The sequence below is a fragment of the Carex rostrata genome, chromosome 1 (assembly GCF_964058835.1).
Source record: "Carex rostrata chromosome 1, lpCarRost1.2, whole genome shotgun sequence".
Lineage (NCBI taxonomy): Eukaryota > Viridiplantae > Streptophyta > Magnoliopsida > Poales > Cyperaceae > Carex > Carex rostrata.
The window spans coordinates 12,619,222-12,631,797 of record NC_135918.1 but is presented as its reverse complement, the minus strand read 5'-3'; the positions used below and the strand labels follow the sequence as shown (position 1 = coordinate 12,631,797).

Here is a 12,576-nt window from a genome sequence, read left to right as displayed (position 1 = left end):
ATCACTTTCCACTTAGCGAATAACGTGTCATGTCCGAGTGCCTCAATTACCTATTAACGTGAGCTTGAGGGGTCTAATAAATTGCATGCAAGAGGAATAAAGTGGGAAACAATATTAATTGTTTTGAGGAGCAAAATCATATAACTAACAATCTAATAAGAGAGAAGGGCCCACATGTCGAAGAGTTGGTGGAAAGTGAGGAATGATCAGACGAGGGACGTGGAAGGAAGTGAGTCTGACTCGGATCAATTGACAAGTGGTAGCGGTAGCCGCCTCTCAGCTCTGTACATTATTGGAGTTCTTATTCTGTTAGATTAGGACTGTCCAATCAGAATTCAGATGATTTGGATTCTGATCGGACGGTCTCTATTTGAACATAAATATGATATTACCTTAGGTGATATGAATTCAGATTATTGGTCTTGGGTGCTTCAATTTTTCTCTAGTTTAGAATTTAGAAGTCATGTACTCATGTTCATGTCGCGGTCCCACTATTCAGATTACCTATCCGTTTTAACCACTGATCTTTTTAAAGGAAAAAAAAAAGGTTATTGGTTGTTGAGTCTTGTGGTGTAATCCTAATTGGGATCGAAATATGTCAAAAGAAAAAAATATATATATATATATTTTCATAAGGTCATTTGATTTTGTCTAATATTATCATTTTTTTTTCTAAAAAGAAAATGGCTCAGTTTTCCATTTTATGGCCTCCAATTGACTGCAAGTAAATGACTCAATTTTGTTTAATTTTCAAGAAACAAGTAATTTTCACCGATTATAAATAAAGCCAACATTGTTTTAGTATTTCAACGGTTTACCGTGGTAAATTAATTGTAAAAACAAGTTAACAGTCTGTTGGTCCGGTTGAATAGATTAAGGCAATGCTGCTAAAAATAATTTATTCAGATAAGCAACGAGGCCATACTCTAATGAGTTAAACGTGCGGTCATGTACGACAGACACAGAAAGCTTTTTCTGCCATATATTTCAACTTGAAGGATTTTGGCAGAACATGTCAAAAATAAAAAGAACTTTATTCTTTTCTTTTTTGAAAGATTGAAAGCAGCTATCAATCGGACAAAAGAACTTTATTCTTTGCACAAATTTTAAAGCTCAAATAATAGAATACTCTTCCTTGAAAATAATCTTTTACACATATTAAATTTTAAAGCTCAAAGTAAATCTCAAACCGTAACGTGAAGAAAATCTTTTACACATATTAAAAATGATACTCTTCCTTGAAAATAATCAATGCATTTGGATATAGGTGGAACCTAGGGCTGCACAAAAAATTTGTAGTTCGTGATTCGATTCAAGTTTGATTCGAAAAAGTTTCGATTCAAAATAGTTTGAAATTAATTCAAACCAAATTCAAACTGGACCCGGTTCGTTCGAAATAGGTTCGCGAACTATTTTAGTTTGAAATTCAAAGTAACGTGAACCATTGATTTCCATTTTCCACTGATGACTTAAAAGTTAAAATATAAGGCTGCCCAGTCATAAGTCATAACTCGTAAGTCGTAACCCTCGCTCTCAGTTCTAAAACCCTAGACGACTTTCACCTCTCGCTTTCGACGACTACGATCACTCTTCTTCCTATTAAAAAAGTTCGTAAAATATTCGAAATTGAGTTCGTAAAAAATTTGATTCGAAATTAATTTAAAGCAAACTTAGTTCGAAATTAATTCAAACTAAACTCAAACTGGAGTAAGTTTGATTCGTTTGCAGCCCTAGTGGAACCCATCATAATATGTCATGGATAGGTTTTCCGCAAGTGATATTTTTGTTCAAAATTTTTATTTAAAGTCGAATCTAAATTCTCCAATCTATGTTAATATTCATGAAAATGGTTTATATTTACGTGGTAGTTTAAATTTATTAAATTTTATATTCGTTCGCACAAAATATAATTTATTAAGTTCTAAATCTATTCGCACACATATATATAAATTGAATAGTTTAAAATTAACTTTGATAGGATATGTCCAAAACGCCTTTAGACAAAACCCATTTTTTTTTCGGAATTCACAGCCTCACTCAAGATACCGATTTTTTTATTTATATTCAAAAAAATATATAAATTTAAAAAACTAACTAAATCGCTTGTTTTTTTCCAAAACTACCCAAACTGGAATTTTTTTTTCCAATTTCAATACCAATTTTCGGAAATTGGATCCCAAATCTGGAATAATTTTTTCCGGATTTAGGATATCTTTTTTTTTTTTTTTTGCTAAATCCGGAATATTTTTTTCCGGATTTAGAATTTTTTTTTTCCGGATTATTTGTAACAGTGTTTCGAATAAATCAAATTATATAGTATTCCATCTATTTTTTTTTTAAATATATTCAATATCTGTAATACTTCAATACAAAAAATAAATAAATTATAAATAAAAACTGAAAAATGAAAAAAAATTTCCTAAAAAAAAAATCCTAAATCCGGAAAAAATTATTCCGGATTTAGGATTCAATTTCCGGAAATTGGTATTGAAACCGGAAATTTTTTTTCCGGTTTGGGTAGTTTTGGAAATAAACAAGCGGTTTGATTAGTTTTTTAAATTTATATATTTTTTTGGATATAAATAAAAAAATCGGCTCAAGATATATAGACTCACTTGTTAACAAAATATTTGTTGCCTAGCTTTTAAAAATGAGAAAAAATGATAAGAATCGACGGCGGTTCTACAATATGAAATTTCCATACAAAAAAAAATATATTTCTGACTACTTTATAGTGAATAATCAATAAATATGCTTTCATCCGTACTTCACGTATTTAATTGTTTTTTTTTTCTTCAATCAGATTCGTTTCCCGTTCCATATGGTTAATTTCATTTCATAGGTTTTAAATTTATTATTATACTTACTAATCAATAAATGTATAAAGGTTTTTTTTTTTTTGCACGGTAAAAATCATTGCGCCGCTAATTATAATATAATCAAAAGAGATTGGGTGGCTACGAGTGAGATGAGATGCCATGTTTTTTTTATTTTAATCTTTGCAATTTATGGATTTATGGAATTAAGATACAAAAGTCAGAAAAAGACCTATTCAATCTAGATTAAAAATTTACAAATTGGGTTTATTATATTTTATTGTATTTTCAAAAATTAAATTTGTAGAAAGCTTATTTGAAATTTTAGGGTGTTAAATTATCCGTAAAATTCATGAATACTAGAATATGGGATGAATTATGTGTAAACTTATATTATTTTTTCAATTCATTTAGAAACATTTAAAAAAGATTAATAAGTATATAATACAATTATTATTCAAAAATCTTGTTATTATGCTTGACCCATACATTGGATGTTAAATTGAACTTTGTAAGAGCCAAATTTATGCGACAATAATTAGTTAATTACATCAATGGCAATAAAATATTAGTTGAATTTCAAGGAATTGTTAGAACAAGCAATGCTTCTTATTGCTAAACTAAAATTCTTCAACAAAAAAAAAAAGAATTTCCGATTGATCTAGATTTTTTTTTCTAGGTGTGCAATTCACTGTGACCGGTTAATTAAAAGGATATCATTAAAAAAATGTGACAAATCTTCAACATTTTTCTAGAAAAATATCTTGCGTCTAGCTATTGTATACGTAATAATAATAAAAAAAAAACCACCAATTGACTCTTGTTAAATTAATCTAGAGAACTTTCACAGTTATGGACATTTACACCACTTGAAAGACACTAAAAAAACAAACCAATCTTCATAGACACAATATGTTTATTATTATTATTATTATTATTATTATTATTATTATTATTATTATTATATATGAGTAAGGTTTAGGTGCTATAGATAGCATAAGATCTTTTACGGTCTGAAAAATTTATCGTATAAACTTTTAACTTTGATCTAAGTAGTTCAATAAATTAGTTATATAATAAATTTGTAGAATATAATCTTTTTATTATTATTTTTTTATTTCTTATGATTTATGAAGATGACATGCAGGTACCTGGTTATGAAATTAAGGAAAATGCCGTTACCTGGTTACTAAGGAATGCAGAATGTTTCTTTCCAAATTTTCTTCTTATATTATTTTTTAAATGATAATTTTTTTTACTGGACATGTCATAGGTGCTTTTTTTTTAAGAAAAAACAATTTTTTTTTTATAGAGTCGTTGGCCCAACTTCGTTTGGAAGGCATGTTACCTTCATTTTTGAAATTCTATACTTGGATATCTTTATAAAGCTTGACATCTGATGTACAAAATGTTGAAATTAATTTTGCTAATGTCTGGAATCTTGTATTTTTACGCACAGGGGAGAGAAAAATAAAAGTTTTTTCTTAAATATTTAAGGTCATGTTTGGTTCTGGAGTAAAGTTAAACCAGATTAAATTTCTTACTTCAAGCTAAACCGGAGTAAATTAATCATGTTTGGTGAAGTAAGCTAAACCACATCTCTAGGTGGTGTAAGTTACTCCGGTTTAACTCAAATCTTACTTCATCTTAAACCACCTATGTTACTTCTCGTTTGGCTCCTTAAGCGTAGAGTAAGGATTAAGTAGCTTACTTTATTCTACTTCTTTTGTTTTATATTTCGATTGATAGTTGAAGTTAATTATGACTAATTAATAATCCGTCCACAGAAGAGAAATTAAGAAATAAATCTCAGTCTATAACAGTGGATTATAGATAGAGTAAATTAATCCTCCATAATACCGTCTTATTCCTATATTATACTTCATATTATATTTCGTTTGATAACTTTAAGTATGGAGTAAGTAATTTACTCCACTTCTTATTCCACAATTAAACATAACCTATGATTTTTCAACGTTTAAGTAAGATTGTTGTACTGTGAAAATTAATTATATTTTTATTTAAAACAAAACAATTATTGTAATGTTTATTATTTTTTCTTTTCACGGAAGTCCAATGTTTCTTAAAAATTACTTTTGTTGATCATCTATTTTATATCCTATTTTTATCTAAATAAATTTCAAATTGGACTTCTTTTTCTAAAAACCCTTTTCAAACATGCTTATCTTAGCTTCTGCCGATTTCTTAAGTGTTTAAGTACAGATGATTTTATTCTTTGCTAAAGAGTCATAAACTGAATTTTCATACTTCAAGCAAATTTTCATGCTCCAAATATTTATTGAAAAAGTTTCTGCAATTTTTTTTTTTTTTTTACCAACTTTCATAATCCGAGGCTTCAAACATTTAGTGCAACATTATCTGTAAGGTTTGAAATATCATTTTAATGCATAATAGTTTTGTCAAATTTTATAGGTTTTATACTCTACTCTGAAGAGCTAACAAGTTCTCAAGCAATTAGTACATTTTTGTGTAAGAAGTTTTCAAATATTTTAGGTCAGGTTTTGTTACAGCAGAATTTTCTTTTTGTTTATAATAATTGTTGACAAGTTTTTCAAGGTTTCAGACTCTAATTTGAAGAACTAGCAAATTTTCAAACATTTATTTTGTGTTTTGCATCCAAGAGTTTTTTTTTTTCAAGTAAATTCAGATATTTGTTTAGTCAAGTTTTCAAATATGTTTCAAATTTTAGACTTTTTTCAAGCTTAAATTTATGAAAAAAAGTTCGAAACTTTTAAACTTGTCAAATAATTCTAAAAACAAAACTTGAGAATTTTTTATGTGTTGTTTTTAGGTGTCATCTATGATTGAAAAGCAACTAACCTTAATTTAAAACTGAATAAACTAAACATTTTTATTCAATTTATAAATATTATTTTCAAAATTCTAAGTCTTTTACAAAATTTCAAATATAGGACCGACTAATACACAATTCATAGACTAAAATTCTGAAACCTGACACTATTTGATGAAAACTTGACACTGGTTGTTGAACCCTGAAATAATTCAATTAAATATAGGTCAAATACAGTCAAAATCTATGTACAAAATTTCTGAATTTGACTAAATTGTATATGTATTTAAATGTGAAACATTGACACACAAACTTATTGTTTGATCCAAATTACACCGTACAATTTTGCAAATTTGTGGTGAACCTTTATTTGAAACTGAAAATTATTTTCAACATTTTTAATTCAATTTGTTTAGATTTTTTTTTCCCAGAATTGTAACTTCTTGGAAAATGAGTATGAATTTTATCTCTAAATTCAAGCAGGATAAACAAGAAGGATTATTTATATAGTCAGATTGAATTGTCTGATTTGAATTAAATAATTGAACTTTTACAAAGACAATCCAACCGAAAATTTTAAAAATACCATTTTATTAAAATTGATAAACCAAAACACCAATCTGGGTCGGAATTTATATAATCCGCATGGCCGCTGCCAAGGGAAGCGGGCATCTGAAACCGGGCCGCTGCGAGAGGAAGCGGGCGCTTATTTAGGCCGCTTCTGGGCCCAGTGGGCTGGGCCGCTTTGGGGGCTAGCGGCCACACTGGATTTTGATTTTTTTTTTCTTCTTTTTTGGAAAACAGAATTTTATTTTTTATTTTTTTTGTATTAAAATATTAGAAATGTTGAATATATTTCTTTGAAAATAGATGAAATACAATATAATTTGATTTATTAGAAAGACTGCAACAAATAACCCGGATCAATATTTTTCAGGCCGAATTTTTCGCGGCTGTAAGAAAAATTAATATATTTCTTTATGTGTTATTGGAAAATAATAAAAATACTTAGATTCTGAGTTATTGATCCCGGTTCAAAATTCAATTCTAGGTAATACAAAAAAATATTATGATCCTTCTAGTACATTTAATTTTTAAAAAGTTGTATCTATTTTTGAAAAAAATTAAAAACTTTAATTTATTTAATGATTGTTTTTCAAAAATAATTCTCAAAATAGATATAACTTTTTATAAATTAAATGTATTAGAAAGATCACAATATTTTTTGGATTACCTAGAAGTGACTTTTGAACCGGGATCAATAACTCAGAATCTAAGTATTTTTATTATTTTCCAATAACACATAAAGAAATATATTAATTTTTCTTACAGCCGCGAAAAATCCGGCCTGAAAAATATTGATCCGGGTTATTTGTTGCAGTCTTTCTAATAAATCAAATTATATTGTATTTCATCTATTTTCAAAGAAATATATTCAACATTTCTAATATTTTAATACAAAAAATAAAAATAATAAAAAAAATTCTGTTTTCCATAAAAAAAAAAAGAAGAAGAGAAAAATAAGCAAAATCCAGTGTGGCCGCTGGCCCCCAAAGCGGCCCAGCCCGCTGGGCCCAGAAGCGACCAAAATAAGCGTCCGCTTCCCCTCGCAACGGCAATGCGAAATTTAACAATTCCAGACCAATTTGGTGTTTTGGTTTATTAATTTTAATAAAATGGTATTTTTAAAAATTTCGGACAATCCAATAAGTTATTTAAATTGGATAGGTTATGATTCCATGAATGTACAATTAAAACACAGAGTCAGAGGAGACACTTGCTCTTTGGCTCAAAATATTTCAAAAATATATTTATATTTTATTCTTTCTTAATGAAAATTATACAAAACATACTTAAGTTTCAAAAAATAATTTTTTTATACCTCATCGTAATATTTTTTTTCAAAATATGTTTTTTTTTGTCTTTTTAAAAAAAAAGGAAAAACTGTACTTAATATTCATAATAATTATAAAATTATGTTTCACTTAAATTTTTTCCATCCTATTAAAAATCTTTTCTTTGCTCCTAAGCAAACAACCAAGTAATCTAAAATTCATAGATAGTGATGCAAAACATTCCCCAGTAAATTCTACTATTCAAATTGCTTTTTAACCAAATTTCTTCATCATAGCACTCACTGTCATAAAACATTTCTTAGAATAAAAAAATCAAATCACTTGCATCTAGCAACCATTATGACATTATCCAGCTATTGATCAAATTATAAAGTACTATAGTCAAACGTATTTACATTTCACCACCTATAAGATTCTATAATTACTTTGACCGGGTGCTTTATTTGTCGAGAATTACGAAGAAATTAAACAATTTAATTAAGTTCTATCCATGAATCACTCAATTAGGGGCGGACCCACCTTGAGCCAGAGGGGGACAACCGCCCCCCCTCTGAATTTTGAAATTCAGTGAAAAAATACGGGTTCCGTATCATTTTGCCCCTCCCTGGAATTAAAAATCTTGCCAGACCAGTTCAAAAGCATTGTGAATTAAAAATTGTGTTGTTTTTATATAAATTTTATAGAAATTTACGGGCTCGGACCAACTTTGTTGTTTTTTAATATGTAAAATGATATTATTTTGTTGTTTTTATTATGTAAGAGTATGTTATTTATATTGTTTTTTTATTATGTTGATTGTTTTTTTATTTAGTATTTGATAGCTAATGAGTTTAAACCCTGTAAGCTATTTGAATCCGATTCCTGTTCCTCCCTGACAGAAATTCTGCGTCCGCCCCTGCACTCAATCATACAAACATATTATATCAATAATTGTTTTATAAAACAAATCAAATCATGTCCTATTAAAAAAATCACATGAGATCCGCCTAACATCACAGTTATCCCAACGTTAACTAATAACTATTAAATTTCCCACAACCTGTCCACAAATCCGAAAATTTTACATTTACTAATTGACCCCTGTAGAATGAAGAAATCAAAGACTAATCCCTGATATCACCGTGACAGCTAGTGATATATGGCGTGAACGCACGCCCCTTTAAACCCGACTGCACGACCCAGACTGATGACGTGGCAATACCGCTTTGCGGGACCCCTGATTTCTCATCTAACGGTTGAAAATTATTTCAAGAGTCAGCTCCAGACCCCTCTTTGCTCACCTCCAGTCTCCCCATCATGGTCATCACAGCAAACAGCATGTACCTCACCCCTACCAACGGCCAGCTAAGAATTACCTCAGTGGGACCCGCAGTATTAATCGTACGTGGCGACCACCTGTTGGTATTACCAAACAGAATTACGCTAGGCCATCCCATTGATTGAACCACACTCTGCACCCGGACTAAGGGAGTGACGGCGCCTCTGATTTCAACGGGTCCACTGTGCCAGAAACAACACGAAACTGGTGTTTGTGAACCGAGAGCAGTCAATTAAGAAAATAAAGAGAGTGGGGAGGGAGTTGAGTTGAATTAAGAGAGCTAACAGCTATAAAATGGAGGGATGCATTGAGCTCTTCCTCTATCTCTTCGTCTGTATCTTTCCTGCATTTCATTTCTTTGGTGTTTTTTTTCGAAGGGATCAGCTTCTTATCTTCAACTTCTTCATTTCCAAAGCGAAGGTATGGATTCCATCTCATCTCTTTTGTGTTTTCTTTTTGGTGTTATTAGATCGTGTGGCACCGAGCTTGGATCAATTGCATAGTTTCCAAACTGATGCCTATCAGGTGTTTGACTTTGGCTTTTAGTGATTCCATCTGTTATATCTTATATAAGATCATATCAATCTCTGATATCTAGAACATGTTCCAAAATTACTGTTGTGTTGTAGTATAGCCTTGGTTCTTTGACTTGGAATACTGTATAGTTCGTGCAAGTTTGGTATATAGTTTGGTCAGTAAATCGTTGGTGCAATTGTGCATTAAATGATGCATGATTAAATTTCAACATCATCTATTGTAGGTTCTTCTTATATACCTTGCATAGAATTTTGAAATGTATATGATCTGTATTTCAAATGCATCAAATTCAAGTTGACCCAAAATATTTATGATTTAATTGTACAGTTTATTATAATACAGCTAAAGCATTCAATGAATTGGCTATATATTGTTTTCTTGTTAAAAATTCTAAAGAATTTTTTTTTCTTGATATATGTATTCGTTTCAGCATATAGGAATTTATGATCTAATTTTTAAGTTGAACTTGGTTGTTGTCATGCATGCTATAGATATAAGCTTTCAAATGAAGTCTTCAAACCATGTTAGTTTTTTTTAATTGCCCAATACCATGCATGATCTAATTATACCTTTTAATGTGACACTGAGCCATTGACCAGAGTTTTATATTTTTTAGTTTTTCTAATTTTTTCTAAATTTCAATAGAACAAATGGCCGACGGTGAAGAAGTTCAGCCCCTCGTCTGCGACAATGGTACCGGTATGGTCAAGGTATATACTATTTTCCTCTCCATCCTTATTTTCTGCGATAATGATATAGCTTAAATTATTATCACCTTTTACTCATAAAAATCTTAATTTTTTTTTTTCTCTTCATTCAGGCTGGTTTCGCAGGTGATGATGCCCCCAGAGCCGTCTTCCCCAGTATCGTCGGCCGGCCCCGCCACCAAGGAGTCATGGTTGGTATGGGCCAGAAGGATGCCTATGTAGGTGACGAGGCCCAGTCCAAGAGGGGTATCCTCACCTTGAAATACCCGATCGAGCATGGTATCGTCACCAACTGGGATGACATGGAGAAGATCTGGTTGCACACATTTAACAATGAGCTCCGTGTAGCCCCTGAGGAGCACCCGATCCTACTCACTGAGGCCCCACTAAACCCCAAGAACAACAGGGAGAAGATGACCCAGATCATCTTTGAGTCCTTCAACTCCCCTGCCATGTATGTCGCCATCCAGGCCGTGCTATCTCTCTATGCCAGTGGCCGTACAACTGGTATCGTCCTTGACTCTGGTGATGGTGTGACCCACACAGTCCCGATCTACGAGGGGTATGCTCTCCCGCATGCCATCCTCCGTCTCGACCTTGCCGGCCGTGACCTGACCGACTACCTGATGAAGATCCTCACTGAGCGCGGTTACACTTTCACCACCTCAGCTGAGCGTGAAATCGTGCGTGACATGAAGGAGAAGCTCGCCTTTGTTGCCCTTGACATCGAGAAAGAACAGGAGACTTCTAAGAACAGCTCCTCTGTTGAGAAGACCTACGAGTTGCCAGATGGCCAGGTCATCACCATCGCCGATGAGCGTTTCAGGTTGCTCTTTGTATTCATTCATCCATTTAAATTCACATCTTTAATCTTATTTGTCTATATTCAACCCAACGCCTTTCCTTGTGCAGGTGTCCTGAGGTGTTGTTCCAGCCATCACTGATTGGTATGGAATCAGGAGGTATCCACGAGATGACATACAACTCGATCATGAAGTGTGACGTGGATATCAGGAAGGATCTGTATGGTAACATCGTGCTCAGTGGTGGCACAACCATGTTCCCGGGTATTGCTGACCGTATGAGCAAGGATATCACTGCTCTTGCCCCCGGCAGCATGAAGATCAAGGTTGTCGCTCCTCCCGAGAGGAAGTACAGTGTCTGGATCGGTGGTTCCATCCTTGCCTCACTCAGCACCTTCCAACAGGTACCCAAATATTTACATAAAAATTTATCATTTATTATTTCAACTGTGATGATTCATGTATAAATTCATCTTTTTTTTTTCCTAATTTCTCGTAGATGTGGATCTCAAAGGCTGAGTATGATGAAGCTGGTCCCCAAATTGTGCACAGGAAGTGCTTCTAAGTATTCTATCTTCAGTTTCATTCATTTTTTTTTTCTATACATTATTTCTTTTTCCTACTGCTCTTTGTGTCCTTTGGGTGGATTTGAGAGTTTTGTCACAACTTTTGCCTCTGTTTTGAGTGCGGCTTTGCAAAGGAGTCTACGTGCTCGGGTTTTGGAACTTTGAGCAAAACAGGGTTGATCGATGCCTTGTGGCTACTCTTGAAATGGGATTGAAGGAAAAGTTGAAAGCTATCTTTTCTACTTGATCTCTTTCATGCGCTTCATGTCTCATGGCCACAATAGGTTCTTTGTTCAAGTTGTCTTCTTTGTGTAGTTCCTTTCATTTGTATTTTGAATGTTAGTAGTGGTGGTAGATCATTTGTTTGGGTGTTTACATTTACTTGTACTTCAAAACATTTATTTCGAAGGGGTTTATTTGTTTTGGCACAGGAACTAAAATAACTGTATACAATACTTTATTACAACATATTTGTTTGCCTGAAAATATCTCTTATTCCTCCTAGTTACTCATTATCCAAAAGCATCCTTTATTTGATTTATAAGGACTGGCTGTTAGTACTGTTAAATACTTAAAAGCACAATAAATTTATTGTCTTACTCAGGACGTCGGTGCGTATATATATATATCAAAATAGTTCAGTACACATGCGCGCGCACACACACACATTCTGGTCTTGCAATGCTGAGCTCATTTAATTACTTGTATGATGGTTGCTAGATTAAAGATAGATTTTTTAAGAGAATTTCAGAATATTAATACCTGTTCATCAGTTTTATTTTTGGCCATCAATGCCCAACATTCATCAAAGTTCTATTGCATAGTTCATTACACATCATAAAATAAGGGAATTGCGAAACCTAAATAACAGATGTTACCAGTTTGACCCAAATTTTCAAGTTTGTAGGATGAAACATTCGTTTCCCTATTAATGTGAGTGCATCTGAATCCCTTCATTTCAAGTCATCAAAAACCACGCCTGCAAGAGTATATTCACTTCTTATCCCATAATGTGCTGTTAGGGTAATATTTTGCACTAACCCACAAAGCTTTGTGCCAAGAGGCTATTTTCCATAAATTCTTCATACGTAGTGCCCTGTTCAATATGTGAAAATTCCTTAATTCCTTAATGCAATGTACCTGCACTGATCCCTACCCCCA

General features: G+C 32.1%; 1 protein-coding gene and 1 pseudogene across 2 annotated transcripts in view; both read left to right on the top strand.

Moving 5' to 3' along the window:
• Window positions 1–6,921, top strand: part of LOC144559076 (uncharacterized) — a 46,350-nt pseudogene extending 39,429 nt beyond the window's left edge. Inside the window, exon 3 of the transcript XR_013513088.1 lies at window positions 6,907–6,921. The product of XR_013513088.1 is annotated as an uncharacterized LOC144559076 (transcript). The remainder of the gene's footprint in view (window positions 1–6,906) is intronic.
• Window positions 6,922–9,106: 2,185 nt separating this feature from the next.
• LOC144559069 (actin-97-like) lies at window positions 9,107–11,901 on the top strand. Its single transcript, XM_078308004.1, has 5 exons — window positions 9,107–9,222; window positions 9,985–10,049; window positions 10,160–10,872; window positions 10,959–11,253; window positions 11,349–11,901. The coding sequence occupies exons 2-5, from the start codon at window positions 9,990–9,992 to the stop codon at window positions 11,412–11,414; spliced, it is 1,134 nt and encodes a 377-aa protein (XP_078164130.1). The 5' UTR covers window positions 9,107–9,222; window positions 9,985–9,989; the 3' UTR covers window positions 11,415–11,901.
• The last annotated feature ends 675 nt before the right edge of the window (window positions 11,902–12,576 follow it).

Excerpts from the sequence above, each read along its gene's own strand:
- LOC144559069 (XM_078308004.1), top strand. The coding sequence starts at position 9,990 with ATGGCCGACGGTGAAGAAGTTCAGCCCCTCGTCTGCGACAATGGTACC. Across the intron at positions 10,873-10,958 it reads ATCGCCGATGAGCGTTTCAG|GTGTCCTGAGGTGTTGTTCC; the intron begins GTTGCTCTTTGT and ends TTCCTTGTGCAG. Across the intron at positions 11,254-11,348 it reads CACTCAGCACCTTCCAACAG|ATGTGGATCTCAAAGGCTGA; the intron begins GTACCCAAATAT and ends AATTTCTCGTAG.